The sequence below is a fragment of the Oxyura jamaicensis genome, chromosome Z (assembly GCF_011077185.1).
Source record: "Oxyura jamaicensis isolate SHBP4307 breed ruddy duck chromosome Z, BPBGC_Ojam_1.0, whole genome shotgun sequence".
Taxonomy (NCBI): Eukaryota; Metazoa; Chordata; class Aves; order Anseriformes; family Anatidae; genus Oxyura; species Oxyura jamaicensis.
Window position 1 is genome coordinate 49,792,869 of NC_048926.1, and position 20,396 is coordinate 49,813,264.

General features: G+C 37.0%; 1 protein-coding gene across 1 annotated transcript in view; it reads right to left on the reverse strand.

Moving 5' to 3' along the window:
* Positions 1–13,663: 13,663 nt before the first annotated feature.
* The window catches only part of ISOC1 (isochorismatase domain containing 1), a 16,173-nt gene continuing 9,440 nt past the window's right edge, over positions 13,664–20,396 (reverse strand). Inside the window, exons 2-5 of the mRNA XM_035310020.1 lie at positions 20,022–20,141; positions 19,650–19,853; positions 19,148–19,264; positions 13,664–15,613 (exon numbers count right to left, since the gene is read on the reverse strand). Coding sequence (XP_035165911.1) covers positions 15,467–15,613; positions 19,148–19,264; positions 19,650–19,853; positions 20,022–20,141 — 588 coding nt within the window. The 3' untranslated portion in view covers positions 13,664–15,466. The remainder of the gene's footprint in view (positions 15,614–19,147; positions 19,265–19,649; positions 19,854–20,021; positions 20,142–20,396) is intronic.

Below are 20,396 nucleotides of genomic sequence, written 5' to 3' on the forward strand. Positions count from 1 at the left end.
AAGAAGAAGAAGAAGAAGAAGAAGAAGAAGAAGAAGAAGAAGAAGAAATCACATAAAACCTAACCAGCTCAAGGTAATAGATACTTAGAGCTCTTAAAAATAAATAAATAAATACATAAATAAAATTATCAATTTCTCCAAAGATAATACAAGTCCTGTATCTGCAAATCTAAGCAAGACTAGGAAAAAAAAAAATCTAATATTACAGGACATAATTTAAGGACTTGCCTTCTGCATTTGTAGTCACAGTGTGATTATGGATCCATAGTTCCTTAATCATAGAATATCAGAATCATACTATTACATCAAAACCACTAATTCGTTTATCGTAGCTTACATTAGTTACATCTCAGAGCTCCAAATGTGATATTTTTGGAAGGGTCAGCTATAAAGAGACTTGAGCTGAGCTCAAAATGAGAACATCCAGAAATCACACATTTTTCATATGCAAAATGCATGCTTTTTAAGTCTAAGCCAGTGCTACCTTTGAGGGTTAAGTATACCCTATAAAAGCCTTGTCCTCTGAATCAAAATGTAACTCTGAAACATTGACCAATTTAACTGTCTTGTACTTTGCTCCATCTCCTCACCTTTTCAGCATTTAATATTTTCCAAAGTACTGCATGTATCTGTTTTCACAATGATTGCACTAGCATTTGCATGGTTACTGATTAACCTCTACATGGAGATAAAGGATTATCCCGACACAAGACAAATTTCAAAGCACTTGTGTTGTTCCTTTTTTTTAACCAACTGCATTCTTCCTTTGACAAACACAGTCCAAGTGCAGTTAATTATGAAGTTCTGAACATTTGTTTTTACTTCAGTAAATGTGTGAGGAATTGCCTTCTGATTGTCCACTACATATATTGATTTCACTGTATCACAGCAACTATTTGCTGAAGTAACTTCTGCTATAATATTTTAAAACATATAACACCTGCTTTTTAGACATGTGGGCAGCCTAGATTTTCTTAATGAAGGGAACATCAGGTGCTCACTAAATCTTAATGACAAACCCAGTGTGTTACAGACTCAGCACACACAATCCCTACAAGTAAAGAATGTTTCTTAAATTGTTGTTTATGACCACTCTGTTTGAATTTGGATACATAACATTACTTCACGGGTTGTTGACTCTCTATTAATCAGTGTTTCTGAAATCCCTGAGAGCACTGCCAAATGTATTGATAAAAATAAACCCTTAAATTCAAGATGTGATAGGTGAGTTGTGACGACTAGCTAGAGAATTAACAGTCTTTCAACAGCAACTGTGTTTACAAAGTAATGAGCACAGGAACAAAACTGTGACCATGACAGTCCCTATACTTTATCTGTATGTCATGAAGTGGTAACTCCATGGCTACTAGTCTGCTAAACTGTGAATTAAACACAACTGCCACCTCTTCAGTGTTAACTCCTCACACACTCTCTCTAGCTAGCTGCTGAGTTACCAGGGCAGTGTGCTCTGGAAACTGGCAATAGGGGCAACTGTGCATTCCTTGGCTTGCTTTTGCTATCCAATGCCCTTAAAAGATCATGTTTTCTTCGGAGTCAACCCCAAAGCAGACCTCATGTAGCCTGGTGCATATCTATGTCTTCCAGCTGGTACACATCTGAGTCACCAGTATCTCCCTTATGATTTTCTCTAGTGAAGAGAGTCAGAATGAGCTATTGTTAAAATGAGGCTATGTGGACTTACATTTTCCTTGCTGTCACATTTTCCAATCAGTTGTGTCTCTGCAAAGCCAGTGGAAAATACTGTCATCTTTTGCAAGACCACAAAAGATATATTACTGTGGAGGCTGCAGGCTACAAGTTTGCACAGTACATGAAGCACTGTAAATCACCAAGCTGTAAATTTTCCCTAGATTGCTTGTGGTGGTAGTGACAAATGCAGTGTAATGCCATGTTAAAGCAGAACAAAGACATTGTGAAGTTGAACAGGAAGGAAGAAACAGAATGTGTACGTATTTAAACACAAATTGTTATAATCAAAAGCAGTGTGGCCAGTGGGATAAGGGAGGTGATTTTCCCCATCTGCTTTGAGACACTACCTGGAGCACTGCATTCAGCTCTGGGGCCCCCAGCACAAGAAAGGCATCGATGTATTAGAGCAAGTCCAGAGGAGGGCCACAAAGATTATCAGAGGGTTAGAGCACCACCCCTATGTAGTCAAACTAAGGAAGCTGGGGTTGTTCAGCCTGCAGAAAAGGAGGCTCCAGGGAGACCTTGTAGAGCCTTCCTGTACCTAATGTGGGCCTACAGGAAAGGTGAAGAGGGACTGTCAGGGATTGTAGTGACAGGACAATGGGTAAAGTCTTTAAAATAAAATGGGGTAGGTATAGATTAGCTATAAGGATGAAATTCTTCACTCAGAGGGTGGTGAGGCACTGAAGCAGACTGCCCAGAGACACTGTGGATGCCCCATACCTAAAAGTGTTCAAGGCCAGGTTCACAGAATCACAGAATAGTCTAGGTTGGAAGAGACCTCCAAGATCACCGAGTCCAACCTCCGACCTAACGCTAACAAATCTTCCACTAAACCATATCCCTAAGCTCTACATCTAAACGTCTTTTAAAGACCTCCAGGGGGGATGGTGACTCAACCACTTCCCTGGGCAGCCTATTCAGGTTGGATGGGGCTTTGGGCAACCTGGTCTGGTGGGAGGTGTCCCTGCCCATGGCAGGGGGAGTTGGAATGAGATGGTGTTTAAGGTCCCTTCCAACCCAAACCATTCTATGGTTCTATGATAATATACATTGAGTCTATTTTTAAAAGGTACCAAAGGCAATACATTTAAGTTGCTAAGAAATATTTGTTACCAATCTCAGGATGCTGTAATTGAAAGCTAAACTATGCTCATGAGACCATCAATCATGTAAGTTAAGAGCAAATTACACCAGGGATTACGAGCATCAAGTTCTTTGTGCAAAAACTACTAAATTAAATGAGTAATCTATATTATATCAGCATACTGTGGAGAAACACCAGCTTCTGTTGCTGACATGTTCTAGAATTAATAAAATGTTATGAAATGTGAGCAAAAGCCTACAGTTAACACGTGTGTGCGTGTGCATGAATGTGTGCATGTGTTGTAAGGGGGTAGTTAAAAATAGATAACAAGTTTTATATTTAATCTTAAAGAGTAATTGATTCAGGACTTCTGTAGCAAATAGTTTGAGAACTGAATTGGGCTCTTTGAATTTACATTTTCCTGTGTCATAAACTACACTTTTCATGAGATTTCCTGAAGAAACTCTAGTACTTACTGGAAGTGTTCAAGAGTAGACATACATTTGGAATAATTAAGAGCCCAATTCAGTTATAAAAAAAAGACTGAAAAGCAAAAAAAAAAAAAGGTTTGAATGACTTGCTTTAATATGTCTGAAGACATACTGTGCTGCAAATCAACATTTTAGCTAAGGTTTCAAAACATGATACCTTGATTTTATGTTTATATCTAAGACATTTCTATTTACATATGAATAAATCACAGACACATAACTCTATAAAAATAATAATAATAATACTAAACTTCACCATCACTGTAATTTGTGGCAAATAATATATTTCAATATAGCTCATTATTATTTTTGTTGAACTAAAGCTTTACTTTCAAAGATGACACTGTTTAACATTATTTAAAGATCATAATTTAAATATTAATTAAAAGTCTTCATTGCAAAGCAATAAAGCATATAGGCAAAATTTTTCTTCTGCTTTTTACATCAGCTGCTTATAAAATTAAGGAAAAATTGGATGGAACAGAATTGGTTTCTGTTTGTAGGGGCATACAGGTAGAAATATGACTGAATTTGTCAAATGCCTTTGTATTTTAAAAATATGCTTGTTTTTGTTAAACTTCTCTGCTTAATCCAGTTTTTCCAGTTTAAAATTTGTTGTTATGCAGATAACATTTCCCCAGGTTGTATAGTAATTAACTTCCATGTTCTTCTTCTCAGATAATAGCAAGTGATGGCAAGAGCCTTAGTCATTAATAATCCGTAAAGGGGGAACTACAGTAGACTTCCTGGAGCTAACCACACTGGGGAAATGGGAGCATTGCCTCCTGCTTTCACCATGACCGCTTGCTCTTCAGCAAAGGTGAGAGGTCACAAGGCAAGCTGTCATTCGCCAGCACTGCCTCACTGGTGTCCATACCCATGTGAGTTGCTTGATACAAGAAAAACAATTTCTCACCAAATTCCCTGTTTATTACTTGCTTCCTTTTTTTTTTTTTTTTTCCATGGCAGGTTGAAAAGCCTAGTTACAGAACTGGTTTCATTATGTCGTGTGGCAAAGCTGGCCTTGACCACAAAGCAGCTTGCAGAGCCTGTGGCCTGAGGGGACCCCAGCTTGCCCCAGCTGCCCCCTGGCCAGCTGGGGTCCAGTGGCCTGCCTAAGGCCAGCCTGAGGAGGAGCAGAGGGCATGGTGGCTGGCGGCATCTGCTATATGGGGACATGTGTTCAGCTCCCAAACTTTTTTTTTCCTTTCTTTCTTGCTTTTTTGTCAGTTTTGTTTGAAACGGCTCTGCTTAGGTCTTGACCCACCAACGATCTCATTGCAAGTATGGGGAGTGCTGCCGGCTGCTGCTCTGTTCTTGCACAAAGTGCTCGTCAACATGAAGTGACAAATACTCAGTTTGGCTCACCATTTACATTTTCACCAACTCCTTGCTGTTGGAAACGACAATATCTTATAATCCTGTTTATTAGCAGGAATTGATGTGCAGGTTTTGCATGCAGATTCCATGTGAAACTTATTTGTGTTCTCTGCCATGATTTCCACTTCAGGAATATTTCAGAAACCCATTCATATGATGCTTTGCAATTGTCTTTAATTTTAAGCCTGAAGCTACTCGTGACTGATCTACCTTGATATTGTGATTACAACTCTTAAACTCTGGTAGTTGTGGGTTTATTTATTTATTTGTTTGTCTGTTTGTTTTGTTTTCCTTGCCTAGTATTTATCTCCCAGTGCTGATATAGAGCACTAATATTCCACTAGTTTAAGCTAACCATTTGAAAATTATGTTCACATTGCATATTTGGGCTATGCCTGAGACTCCTAAACTTTTATTGCAATAACATACGGTGAGGCACCAGTCTCTCAGCTTGAAAACAACAGCTAACAACTGAGAAGCAGTAAGGAACCACTTTCTAGGCTGCCGCTTAGCTGTGGCTGCCTGCCTGAGCTCTCCATCTTTATGCAGTTAAACCTAGCCAGACTTCATTACACTGCTGCAGACAAGACATAGATAATGCCTGGTAACCAACTTCCTGTGTACTCATCACTCTGATCCTCAGATGCTGTCATTTTTTTTTTTGGAGGATGGGATCAAATGCAGACATGATCTTTCTATCTTACACCACAGGTAGTATTCTGTACAGAAGAGTTTACTCTATTAGGTATTGAAAAGACAAAGTATAATCAATTCTTTGCAAGGCTGCATGCATCAGTGAAAAGAGTACAACTGATATGTTAAGGAAAAAATGCTTTTTGTTCTAATAATAATAATCAAGCATTAATTATTATTTTAGATACTGGTGAGAATGTGCTTACTTCTCTTTATCCTGCATATTTTCAGGCACATAAGACTATTTACTCTCCCTAGGAAAAAAAAAAGAAAAGAAAGAAAAAAAAAAAAAAAAAAAGCAAAAAGCTTTGGAAACAGTGGAAGATCTTCTAAGTCTGTGATAAGAGAGGTGCAGCTGCAGTAGTAGTAGAGCGTATCTTAGTTTGCTCTTTGGAACATATGGTGAAGCTATTACACCCGATGAAATTGTTATTTTCTTTGTAACAACGGGATTACTTGTGAGTTTATCAGATCATTAACCTAAATAAACAGGGATCATAACCTGCAGAGAAACTAAGTACCAGCCCAACTATCTCCAGCAGCTTCAACAGGAGGTAAGTGGCCAACATGCAGACATCTTAATTGTCTGATAATCGTGGAACAAAACGTGATATGAAAATAAGGCTACTTTAATAATATAGACATACAGTTGTGAAAGGCCAAAGATTATATATGGAAAAAAAAAATCACCTGTGTGCATGTGCTGGTAATAGATAAATTGATGACTTAGACAGATTCAGCTGAAAATCGAACAGTTTGAAATCCCCTATGACTGAATTTTTTAAAGCTTCTAAATTAGGTGACTTTTCTCATCTGTAAGCAGGAGGTTTTCAATAAGTTCTTGTACGTAATTGGACTCCAGTTGCATTTGAAAATACTACACTAATTGTCTGTCATTGTATGTATTCCACTGGTATTCAGAAATAACTTGTGGTGTGTGGTAAAGCAATACAGTGCTAATACTTACCTAAATGTCTGCAAAACTCCTGATAGAGGAATTAGTTTCTATGGACATTCGCATTTTGTTTTCAAACTACTTTTGTATGCACTTTTTAATTTTTTTTTCTGTGATTTCATTCCAGAAAAGAGTCATCTCATATTGCTGTCTTTACACATTCATATGCAATGAAAGTATTTATGGGGTCCGGGAGCTACATCACATATCAAACAATATTAGAGTGAAGTTTCATTAACAACCTTTATTTTGCATTAGTGTCACTGCAAAGTCACACCTTTTTCCTCACATAGGCTCCACATCAGTCTCTTTCTCTGGACAAGTTAGTCAAATAAGTATACAGCACTCTATATTGCTAATTCCTGTAAGAACTACCTGTACTTGGATTTAAATCCTATATTGCCATATCCTACGACATTTGAGCTATACTTGCATATTCTGAATTTCCTAGATTCAATGGCAAAATTCCATTTAAGATTTAAAATGTGAATTAAAGAAGTATATAATACCAGAAATGCTTACAATCACCATGCCAATATATAAGTTTTGGCTACCACAGTTTCACTGTGAATACTTGTTCCATGTGATCACAAATTATATAGATTTCCTTGAGGTGTATCACAGAAGTTTTGAAGGAGCACCTTAAATCAGCACAACATGAAAAAATCCAGTTCTACGCTCCTCTTGGCCCATAAAATTCCATTTTACCATCAGATCTTATTTGGAAACCAAACATACTGTTTCAAATGTATAATGTCAAGATGTAATCAACGCATTTAGCAGGCATCCCCTAGATATTAGCTAGGGAGAACAGAAAACACAAGAACTTCTAGAACAAGAAGAGGAAAAAATTCAACTCCCGTCTTTTTCTATAGGCATGTAATTCAGTTGGGTCCTGCAGTGTGATCTCAAGGAGGGTAGGAGCAGTGTCATTTCAGAAGCTGCTCAGTCCATGTAGCTTAGTCTGCTTTGTGCGGCCTCTGTAATGGGCATGCTTCTGTGCCATCAGCTCATCTAGAGCTGCCTCAGTGCTCCGTGGCACAGATGTGCAGTGTCCATGTGGGCCCTCCTGAAACGCAGTGAAGAAGTACATCACATGTACTGCGAGAGCCTGCATCTCCCTCCCTCTGGTGTAGAGAAGTGAGAACTAAAGCCCAGGTTCAAGCAAGAAGGGATTGGGCCATCGTTCTGTCTTAAGTCCCAGGTGGCCTTTGTGACTCACTAGGTTAGCATAAAAGTGCACTCTAGGCACATGCTGAGAAAATTCAATTTTTTTCTTTAAGATTGGTGATGTTAAATAATACTATCTAACTAGTTGTTTGAGCATACATTATAAACAATGCAGGAATTATTTCCTAAATTATGGAAATTATTGATGCTTGGCAATGGAAGCATAGATTGTCTTCTTCAGCTTGCCTGGCTTAGAGAAAAAATTGTCACCATAAAAGGGTAATTTAAATCATTTTTCACTTAATTTATTGCTACAGCACATATCTGTGCAGTTGTTTTTACACACCCTGAGCTGCTTCTAATACAATGCATTTCAAGAAATGTTTTCTGACATTACTCTTTGCATAAAGGTTTTTCACAGAGGAAATTACTTTAGCACATCACTTCAATTTCTGTTAGCAAGCTTTCCTCTGGGAATGTATAGCTTTTCTTTGTGAGTAATGTGGAACACAGCTACTGCCATTCTTCTTTCAAAGACAGAAACCACATGCAAAATATGAAACGTAGGTTTTCTAAAACACATTAGCTATCCTGACCAGAAAATCCACTGTGTAAACCTGCTATATGTTAAACATTTTTTTTTAAATTAATAGTAATAGGAACATCATTTTCAGAAATTAAAAAAAAAAAAAAAAAAATGCCATTCTGAAAGAAATGATGACACTGAATTCATAGGAGAAATCATGTTTCCTGGATTTACAATTAAGGACAAGCCTTTATTAGAATACATCATGATCCCTGTAAGTTATGACTTTTCAAGAAAATTGTATAACCCTATCTTATTTTACAGAATGCATCTTGATAAATCTTCAGTATGTCTCTAGTGTAGGACTGAATTGTCATGCATTGCTGGTCTCAGTCCATTCTGCAGACTGGTTGAGTATCCTCCTGGGTACTCATTAAAATAAAATAACTGTCTGAAACAATACAACCGCTCTTCCTTAGCTTTTGAGTTTCAGCCCTTTCCTTGACCTCCACATAATTGTGAGATATGTTTACCACAGAGGAGGGAAGAATCGTTCCTTGGCAGACTTTAGCCTCTCTTCCCTTTAATGTCACCCCAGTAGAGAGAGGTGCATCTAAACATTCAACTGCTTCTGATTCCTAGGAGGAAATCTGCTATTTCACTCTCAGGCTGCTTACAGTGTTTCCCTAGATTGAGTGATGCTCTGCATTCCAAAATGACTGAGACTTTGCATTGTCTTCTGGAGCTAGCAAAGCCTGCTCCAGGCTTTCAAATGGTCCTGGCACTGCTACTTCTTGTCACCTCCTGTCATGGCCATCCAGGAACAGCACTGAGTAACTCACTGTGGTGGAGCAGATTTACACTGTATATAGACTTCAGTGGTAACAGCAGTGTACCGGATTCATGGCCTGTATCTGACCGTGACGCAGATTAGATCAGATTGTCCTTCCATTCCTGACATGCATTAAGTAAAACTCATCTACTTCTTAATTCTGGAGAGGGAAAGAGATTGTCTGAGAGAGAAGGGATTAAAAAAAAAAAAAAAAAAAAAAAAAAAAAGATGAAAAGGAAAATCCTTAACTTTAAAGATATACCCAGAAGAATATCCCACTTATTTTAGCAATAAAAAATGCTACCTGTAAGACATGGCAGGACAGTGAATTCCTTTTAACTGTTTGAAAGCTTAAAACTTATTCCATGTCATATCCAGTCTGTTGTTGGTTGTAGGACCACAGCAGCTAAGTCAGACCTCAGTCAGCCATGCTCTTTCAGTCTGTAACAGGGACTGATAGCCTGGCACACTGAGTTCAACAGTAAAACTCCCATGTAATTCACTGAAGTGAGATTTTGCCCATGCAACTACTTCTGTACCTTGGCAATTTTAATATATTAATCCTTGCACAAGAAATTGCAGAAATAAGGGTTGCAATCTTCACAACCATGTGTTCTTTTTAGTATATGGAAACTACACAGCAACTTAACAATCGAGTTTAGTAGGTTACTAATCCTGATTAGTAGGGTTTTACAAAATTATGAGTAACACATCTCATGTTATCTGTCGCTTCTAGTGATTTAGCAATTTCAGTGAAACTACTAATTTTCATCATATTTATTAGTCAAATATGGCTACTAATCAGTAATAGAACTGTGCAAGTGCTTTTGTTCACCCAATTTTCAGCTATTTTTCTTTTCCTAGTAAGGGCCTTGAAGTAGCCTGAAAGTGGGTAGCAGGTAACACCTCCTCCTCCAACTTCCCCCCCCCCCCCCCGCACCACACCTCACTCAAAATGTCTGAAAATACTGAAATTAAGTCTGGGGTTTTTAGGTTAGCCAGGGACGTGAACTGGAAATACTGATACACTAAGTTAGCTAAGCACACTGGTGAACAGTCTGACAGTTTATTTCCTGATACTTCCAATCAGCAATGTGTTCCTACTTTATGACCTGGAAAGAAATCCAGATTGAGTCTTCCCTGTGTGTAACACTGATTCAAACTCCACTGACATCAGTAAGATACCCAATGGAATTTTTAGGCTCTGGATCAAAATCTAAAGACCAGATCATAGAATCATAGAATCACGGAATCACAGAATCTTAGAATAGCTCAGGTTGGAAGGGACCTTAAAGGGATGCCACCCACTAGATCAGGTTGGCCAAGGCCCCATCCAGCCTGGCCCTGAACACCTTCAGGGATGGGGCATCCACAACTTCTCTTGGCAACCTGTTCCAGTGTCTCAATACCCTTACAGTGAACAATTTCCCCCTAATGCCTGGTCTAAATCTATCCTCTTTTAGTTTAAGACCAATACCCCTTGTCCTATCATTACCTACCCTAGTAAAGAGTCCTTCTCCATTTTTTATAAGACCCTTTTAAGTACTAAAAGGTTACAATGAGGTCTCCCCAGAGCCTTCTCTTCTCCAGGCTGAACATCTCCAGCTCTCTCAGCCTTTCTTCACAGGAGAGGCGTTCCAGCCCTCTGATCATCAGATGGTCTACCGTGCTCTGCAGGGACACTAATAATACATGCAGGTAGACAACAGAACTTCAAAATTATTGTAGCATTACACTTAATTTTAATAAACTCTTTAGCAGGCAATAGTTTACTAATAGTTAAACTCTCTAGCAGGTAATAGTTTACACTTGCCTTAGGATGTCAGTGCTGACTGAGTATATGATGATCTTCAGTCTCTGCTCCAACATCTGCTCTTTCTTTTTGAGTTTGATGGCAAAATAACTACCCTTCTAGTTGTAGTCAGCAAATTTTATGATACTCAGAGGCAGAAAGGTCAGGACAGTCTCTTTTACAGACAGCTACAAGGTAATGAAGATAGGGTATTATGACCTACTGGTTTTGGAAACTTCAGTTGTATAATTCCATGTTATTAACTGTTCCAGTTTCCCACTATCACCATGAAAAAAAGAAGGCAGTTACAAATACAACAAAAGAGCTTTTTTTTTTTCCACATTTTGCCATTGCACTTCACCATCTATTCTCTATTAACAGTTCTCTTAATTTGTTTGCTCTGTCTTCTCTCTTGAGCAGATAAAAAGGTTTCATTAAAGCAAAGCCTAATGCTGTCAGTGGCAGGAGAGCTGACAACCCTGGCAGTTTTGGCAAGTCTATTAAGCTGACCTAAGCATGCTAATATTTACTAAATTACCTCTATTCATGGCAGTACTTTGCAAACATCATTTGCATACTTCATACATCTACAAGAAACTAAGTTATGCAATTCTAATGAGTAATAAAAAAGCAGATCCCACCTGCTACCTTTGTCTTTACATATAGTTCTGTCCTAAAAGAAGCAGCAACAGCATATTTTCACTTGTACCAGAAGCACTTGAGATTACAAAAGGGTCTAACATCAGTTTCATGACAGTACTCCATTTCACAGACCATTAAAGAAAAAAAGAAGAAGAAAGAAAGAAAAGAAAGAAAGAAAACAGCTCTGGACAATCATTTTATTTATTTATTTTTTTATTTATTTCCAAGGATTTCCTGCTATAGCTCTTTTGCAGAACAGGTGTTTCGAACCTATCAAAAGAACATCTGTTATACCCATCTAGTATAGTTTATCCCCAATTTATCCAAAGGAAGAAACAGATTCTACAAATCAGTGACATATGCTGTCATTGTGATAGTACTTAATATGGTAGAAGATACTCTAAAGAGTGATATTCATAAATGAAATATATAACAGTAGTAGTCAGCACCATCCAAGTAAAAGCTTTTTTCCTATTAGCATTTGCCATTCTTTAACTGAACCAAGACTTTTAAAGCAAGAAAGCATCAGACATTCATCTCTTACGTAAGAGAATAAATCTGTAGCAGTAGAAGTGTTATCGTTTGATAAAGATCTTGGAAAAAAATCTATTAAGCTTCTAAAGTGCACTTTTCAAAAAAGGAAATGATCTTGCCTCCTGAAAAATTAATGCCACTGTTTAGGTAATGTAGTAAATACTGGGGTGGGGGAAGGAACCCTAATGTCTGATAGGGAACATTTGCTTATTGATTAATAAGCAGCATGATTTACTTAAGTGCAGATTTACCTGAAAGCTATTGTCAGACAAGTGCAGAAATGAGGGTGGAGCAGACCTGTAACATCATTTCTCCAGCCAATTGTGATGATCACAATAACAAAGATTGGCTAGTGACAGCTGATTTTTTATTCATTCTCCATTTTAGGGTCTTACAAAGGGTGCTGCTGACCTTACTTGTTTATTCATGCAAAGTTATTTCATAGATGGAAAAAAAATAAGGAACACTGTTCTGTGAATAAACAGGATCATAGTTCTATCATATTTTTAAAGCCAAAACCATACCTGTCCCTAAAAGAAAACACACACACACATATAAAACAACCAAGCCAACAAACAAATCTCTCATCTTTATAAGGATTAAGTAGACAAAACTACCACACAAACTCAGATTATTATATTTTGTATAGAACATATACAGCACTTATTCAAGTGAGGCTAACAACATATCAGGAGCTTCACACAGATGCAGACCACTTAATGAGGAAAATAAACCAGTCTTCTCCATAAAGGATTACATTTCTGCTTCCCCAAGGAAACAGAAATTATGGTGAAGCAATCTACAGCAGGTAACATCTGTGCTGCTTATTTATAAGAGAGGGAAAGGACTTAAATAAAGGATAGCTAGGCACTTAGATAATGAGGAAGCACTTCTTCAAAATCACATCAGAGTACCCCCTAAGCAATTCTCGTGGTTCTTTTATTAACTTAGTTCATCCTTCCAGGGCAAAACAGTACTTACACTAGGTAACACAACTATCATTTTGTGAACAGTACAGCTCATTTAAGGATATTACTACAATGAACAAACCAACTCACCCTTTTATATATAAAGAGAAGAAATCATGAAGGTATTGTGTTGAGAAGGGTAGAAAATATAATCAGTTTAACATTCATTTTCTAGGTTTTCATGTCAACATAAATCAAATGCCATTTGCTTCCAGAATTCACAGCAAAAGGTCACTGTTAATCTTCAGAGATGATGTACACCAGAAGCACTGTTAAAGTCAGGACTTCTGACACAGCTCAGTTTTGGTGTTTTATGGCATGAGATCTTGCACTTGTCAGAGAACAAAAAGTACAGTTGAGTAAGAGCATGAAGAAGTAAATACCCTCTGTTGAACAAACTTAGTGTAGAAAAAGAAATATGGCAACACTCTTTATCTTCTTTTTCTCTTCTTCTTTTTAAACAAATGATCTTAAAATCTTATTTGATGATCCACTTTAAATTCTATCCAAGAGTTTAATTTTATGTCAAAACACTAGGTATTCCTGCGATGCTTTTTTAAGTTTACGGAAAAAACACAAATTGAGGACATTGAAAAAAATATAGTTTGCCACAGAAGGCTATGCAAATACAAAAAAAAAAAAAAATAGTAATATCAAAATCATCACAGAGAATATAAATTTAAAGATTCAAACTAATTCCTCTTGTGGAAAAAGCCTTTACAAGGAAAGGACAGTGTGCAAAGGAACTTGTGACATCTGGCCTCCAATTTATGTTTGCATAACAATGGTAATTTTTTAGAAACAAATATAGTGACCTTTTGAAAAGAAGTATGTATGCCAGCATCGACAAAACTAATAATGTTCTAAAAAGATACTTTATAAATTTGTCACTATTCCTTCTATTACTGACTACATATGATCAACACATAACAGTAAAAAACACAGTAAAACCGTATTTCCTAAGAAATTTATAGTATTTTTGTGCACAGCTGCTGATTTATGTAAGTGGACTTTACACTGCTAGGCAACGTCATTAATATACTAGAAAAGAATTTGAAAAGTAGGTCAGTGATATAGGACAATGGTTCTTCAACTTAACTCCCCTCCCCTGCCTCTGACCTGAAGCATGATGTTCATTCCTCAAATTTTGGAGCACTGAATAACACTGTAATATGACACAGAAAGCATGAATTATTAGACATTATCCGTCCTTGATCTTTACACAAAATTCCCATGACATCTATAGAAATTCCACAGCTGCACAAAATAGAATAAGGTCTATGGCAAACAAAGCTTTCCCGATTTGCTCTTCAATAAATATCACAAACATAAGAGAGACAGCAAATGTTAACATTTTATTTGTTTTGAACATATAAAGGTTGTAACTCTTTAACAATTCTTTTAGAGCCATCTTGTGGGACTAATAAGCAATTTAAAAACATACATGTACTGTAATTAGTTTTCTACCAAAAAGATAAATGTTCAGTATGACATCTTCTAGTATTCTTTTAAAAAAATAAATGTCTCACTTATACTGTAAACTTTATATAACATTGTTTAAACTATTGGAACATGAAGGAAGTGCCTTTATGAACAACTGTGTGTTAAAAGTTTGGTTTAAGATAAAAAATATATATATCAATAAGTTACAGATGCAATTTTTCTGCATTATGCTTTTAGGCCAGGTTTCATTCAAACTCCACCCAACTACAGCCTACAAAAATAAGCACAAACCTAGAGAAGCTGAGGTTTGTTTCAAAGCTTGCTTGGCCAAATGAGTAAATCCAATGGAATTACTAAATGTAACCAAAATGCGGTTAAAAAAATAATAATAAAAAAAAACTCTAAGTACAGTAGTAGATTCAGCAGTCAGAGCTGAAAAGTTTTTGTTCTTTAAATTATTGACATTGCCAAATTACTTAAAGTTTTGGTAATCTGTTAGTTCTGAATGATTTAAACCAGTTGTTTATAAAGATCTCACTAAATGACATATTTCTGTATGTGTCTACTTAAATGAGGTACAGGTTTGGGCAGTCAGTTTCAGAATCATTGAAAACTATGATGCAAGCTTCAGCTATTGAAAGCAATCAAACATCAGCAGCTGCTTGATCTATGCATCTTGTCTACTAAGTAAAGCATTTAAATTGTACCCTAAAGAACAAATGCACACAGGTATTCCAGGTAACTTAGTCCTTTTTAATTTAAGTACTATTAAAATACTTGATTAAGGTAGAACATTAAAGCATACCACATTACATTTATCCAGCATGTATTTATCTTCTATTAATAAAAAAGTAAAACAGACGATCACAGAATATTTCTACAAAGTGCACAATCAAGAAGTTTCACATAAATATGCACTTTTTTGAGCTGTTACAATCAGTATATAGGATAGGCTAGCAGGCACCTCTGTTAATTTGTGTTTGCTTGTTTGCTTTTAATAAATATTGAAATCTGACAACAAAAGGGTCCTATGATACCCAAAGCCTCTGACAGCTGTGACTAAACAGAACATACTGGCACCCAGAAATATAACCAGACAATTTTTGCTAAGGCAAGCACAAGGATGTCAATTTTTCATTTTACACTGCTGCCAAACTTAGTGTGAAAGAAGGTGTACATGTGCACTTACAGCTTTCCATAATATTTAAAGATGACAATGACATTTGCTTCCTCCACATCCTCTTTAAACTTTGGAAAGGAGTCCTGACTCAGGGGCACTCGCCTTAATGAGATTTTGGATTTCTTTGAATTTTGGATGTTCTTTATCAGCTACCAGCTGCAGCAAAATAGCTTCACTAGTAGTAACTATAATTCCAGTACGAGCAAGACGCTGAAATAGAAAAGAGCAGAGAGAGACAAATGTGAGATGCTTTGAAGTGTGAATGAGCACACACTGTAAAAAAGATGGATGGTGTTTTTAAAAACAGCTCCTATTAACAAGACATTGCCAATTCAATTGCAGAACTTCTTAACAATGCCATTTCTAAAACTAGGACGGAAAGTGACTTGTTAGACTTTATTTAGGAAAAAGGCTGCCCTGGGTTACAAATATGGCTTCGTAGTTGGACTAGATTTTTTTCCCCAAGTCAGATTAATTAAATAGAAGACCCACCCCCTCTTCTATCAACACCCGTTTTCCCCTATATGCTGCTGAGGATAGCTTTCTTCACTTTCATGAAGATTTTAAAGGCCTTGGGAAAAAGAATATAGCTAAATCGGAGGAAAAGGGGTTAAGCAAGAAACATAATTGTAACAATTTCTTTTTCAGGGCTTGTTATGTACTAGCATTTTAGCCTTTGGACTACACAGCACAGTCATACTAATAACCCCAGGAGACAGAGAGAAAAGCTCTTCTACAGAACTTATTTATCATCCTAGTAAAACAGTGGTTGCTTTTAACTGACTTCTCATTATAGCCTAAATAACTCCCAGGCTAGTTGTGAAAGAATACAGAATAAAAAGAAAAGCTGCATGAAAAGCAAAACTGAGAGAGGTCTGCTAGATGTTTTAAGTGTGCTACTAACAAAGCAAGTCTTTGAGTAGTCCAAACCATGTGACATACTGCAGTTTTTACACTTTTAAGACTGTGGTTGCTGCCTATCTATATAGCAGAGTTATCCTTAAGTAAGGGCTGCTCCTACCACCCCACCCCTCCACCTCCATGCTTCACAGCAATAGAACAGATGTTTTGGTAGTAAAACTCTTAACGTATCTGTCTTTCCTTCCATCATCCTCTGCCTAGCTGTATGATCCACCAAATCTAGTGCATCTACAAGATTCTGAATTTACCAAGGGGAGGAAAGAGGCAGGAAATACATAAATAAGTATATTTTCAGTCTGGTTTCTACTGTAATTACTAAAGGAAAGAGATGCTCCAGACTTTCTAGGGCACAGCAGGTCACTGCTGTTTAGTTCTTCAATTGCACAGCACTTGACAAGGAAAAATTATTAATTTAGGGGACCAGTAAAGTGTACATATATTTATTCAAGGAAAGGAAATGCTTTCATAGAAGATTGCCCTCCAGACAAAGGAAAGAAACTAGCATGCACTGTGTCTACACCACAAGAAGACATTTGAATAGATGAAGAAGAGTAAAATTCATCAGGAACAGATTGAACTGGCTCAATCTAAGATTAAAAGGGACACAAGGCCTCTTCTGCAGATAGGGCAGAGATCAAGAACAGCCACAACCTTTACCAGATGGGTTGGATTATTTTAGTAATGGAAAATTTGAACTTCTTGATTGCAAGGTTTTGCCTGCTCACATTCTTAAGCACACAACAGAAGCAGAGAGAAAAACTATTTAGTGGTGTTCAGGCAGACATGAAGCTTTGGCTATCAGTTAATTCCAACTGCATTTCCTAATTTATCTGTTCAAATATTTATATATTCTTCACCAGTACCATCAAAACACATGATACGGGAGGGGAAATGTGAGGAAGTAAAGGGATATGTGAGACAAAACAGGATTTGTTTGAGGTTGCTGAAGAAGTTACTCGGAATCATGGCAAGATCATTCTTTACCATCTGTGAAAGGTCACTGTGAACAGAGGAGGGCTCTGTTACTGGGAAAAGGCAAATGTTACCCTCATCTTCACAGAAAGGAAGAAGGATCCAAAGAACCTGGATCAATGAACCTTACCTCGACCTACCAGGTATAGAGCAAGTTCTCATGAAAGATAATGTAAGGGTCACCAACTAAGAGACTGTGACCAGGAACTGTCAGCTGTATGTTGAGACTAAAGCAGGATTATCCAGCTTTGGTATTTTACCAACTTTCTTAAGAAACACATTGCCATGGTCAATCAGGATCATTACCACTCCCACCATGTGACTGTTTCTCCTGGTCTCCCATTCCCTGATGTGCCCAGTCATGCCTTTTCTAGCCCACAGCCCTCAGTGCCATTTTTAACAGAGGTTCTACGGCACAAAAAGAAGACACAGTTGGCAGGGGCAGCCATAGAGAAGGAGGAGGAGTTATCACTATGCAACTTGATGGCTCCTCACAGCAAGACAGAAAACAGCCCATGAATCATATTTTAGCACTGACTGCTTCGTGGACCACAGCAAAACATTTTCTTTGTACTTCGTCAGAAAATTTTGAAAATACATAGTACAAAGTTACCTATAACTGATCAATTTTTGCAAGTAACCATACTGATCACTACATTTTTTACTGGAAAGAAAAACAAAGCTATCTATTCATTACCTCAACCTCTGTTGCACTGAACCAATTTCAATGCTTGCAGACACAGTTTAAGTGATAATCAAATGTACAAAGACATACAAAACAAGGCAAATAAGTTCCAAGTTTGGTTTTGTTTATTTTGTCTATGGCCACTACTACACACCACACTGACTTAAGAAGTCCACAATTTCAGTAAATCTCACATTGTGTGTGTCACAATGCAGTACTTCACAGACATTAAGCTTCCACTTCATACAAGTCATGGATTTCAGCAACTGCTGTAGGCTAGTGATTTCTCTCTAGATCCTAATTTTCCTATTCATGAAAATGGGGAAATTAAAATTTCTTCACCTCTATGAAAAAAGGTATAAAATGCTACAGTTATTACTAGCTTCAACTTCCAAATAACTATAAGGTCCTAGGCAAAAATTGCAATGCTTAATGTATATATCAGTTTTTGACTCACAAAAATGATGCCTGTAGGCAAGTTAGAGTACAGCACCGAAGTATCATTTGCATGAACTTGCTACCACATAGTTATACCTGCTTTGAAATTTCTGTGTTACATTTATCTCCACTTTCTCAAGATAAATGCTAAGGTACTAAATGTTATCATAAATGTCTGACTAAGCTCTTAAAAAAAAAAAAGAAAGAAAAAGAAGTCTACTATAATTACAGAGTCTCAAGATTAAGCTTTAATTTGCACTGATGAGGAAGAACAGAGGGAGGGACAGACAAGAATGACTTTTCAACTTGCTATATCACATTTCATTTCAGAGAATTTCAACATCAGAACAAATACTGTTGGAAAAAAAAAAAAAAAAAAAAAAGCTATGTAGTACTTTTACTCTGCTGTAGACATAACACTCCTTAACAAAATATCAAAAAATGCTAATGGTTAGATAGGGTAACTTAGTCTGAACAAACCAATCACTTTTTTAATCCTAATGTCCTAAACTGGGTTCTACATATTAAATCATGACTTAGGGAGGAAAAATAAAAAGCTATTCCTTCTGTACTGTGGAAGGTATTTTGAAAATCTGCTCTTTGAGCATTCTCCTCTTCTTAAGTCTGCATTTGTCCAATGGTTACTGTCCTGAGAAATTCCTTGTTACCAAATGCAAAAATTAACCTACAGAACCAAGGGGTAGAAAACCTTAATTAGGAAACATTACCTCAAGAGCAAACATTCTGTCCATCATACTTCTTGATGAGGTGGCATCAGCTACAATATGAACTTCCAGACCTCTGCCAATTAATTCCAATGCTGTTTGCTGGATGCAGACATGAGTCTACAGAGGAGAAAATGAAGGCCAAAAAAAAAAAATAATAAATCATTACTGCAAAACATGAGTAGCACAATGCCAAGTTAAAGTACATAATTAATCAGGGTTCAAACGTACTTTTCTAAGCATTACAATAATAGGGAACTCAACGTAGGTTTTAAAATGCCAACAAAGTTTGAGACAAGAGACTGTAGCTTAAAAATAACTAATTTCAAATTTTATGAGATAGTATCAAAGAAAAAGAGCATACAAATAATTTAACCTGTAGAAGATACCCTGAACTATAAGTTCTAAGAAATATGAACTGACCTTTTTTAATTACAGAAAGCAATGACAATTTGTTGGCCAACAGATAATATCAATAAAACTTAAAGAACGGCAAGGCACATACTTCTACTCCAAACAGGACAACACTGCGGACTCCAGGAATCTCTGATAATGCTGCTTCAACTTCTGGCAATACCATTGAAAATTTTGTTTTAGGAAGCACAAGTTTTGCTCCTGTTAAATCAATTTCTTGTACAGTACTGCCAAGACCTTTGGGATACTGTTCAGTTACAATGACTGGAATTCCTAAGAGCCGTGCACCTTGGAGCTGTAAGATGAATGGGGAGGAAAGTGTACAAAAATAAATTATTAAAAAATGGAAATAGCAAAAACATTGTTATTATTTGAAACTGAATAACCAGCAAGCTAGATGTATATAATAATTTACATTTGTGATCAAAATGTAATACAATGAAAAAGTAATGAATGAACGTACCAGCCGCTGACCTACACTGATGATATCACCAAAGTATTTGATGGCAGGCCTGAATCTCTCTTGCATATCGCAACAAAAAAACACAGTGCTTGAGGGTGTCAGGTTGCCCAAAGTAGTCATCTGAAAAATAAATTAAATTTTTTATGTCAGTGAAAATGTTTCCCAAAGAACAGCAGAACAAGAAAGAGTAGGGAAAACTTCCATCAGTTCACCTGCAAGAGTACAGGGCATTTGAGCACCAAAAGACCTTGGAGCATTGTGGGACCTTGGAGCACCAAGGGGCCTGGAAGCACCATGGGGCTTTACCCATTCTTCACGCAGTGGACTTGGGGGTCCTGGTGTACACCAAATCGTATGCAAACCAGTAATGAGCCC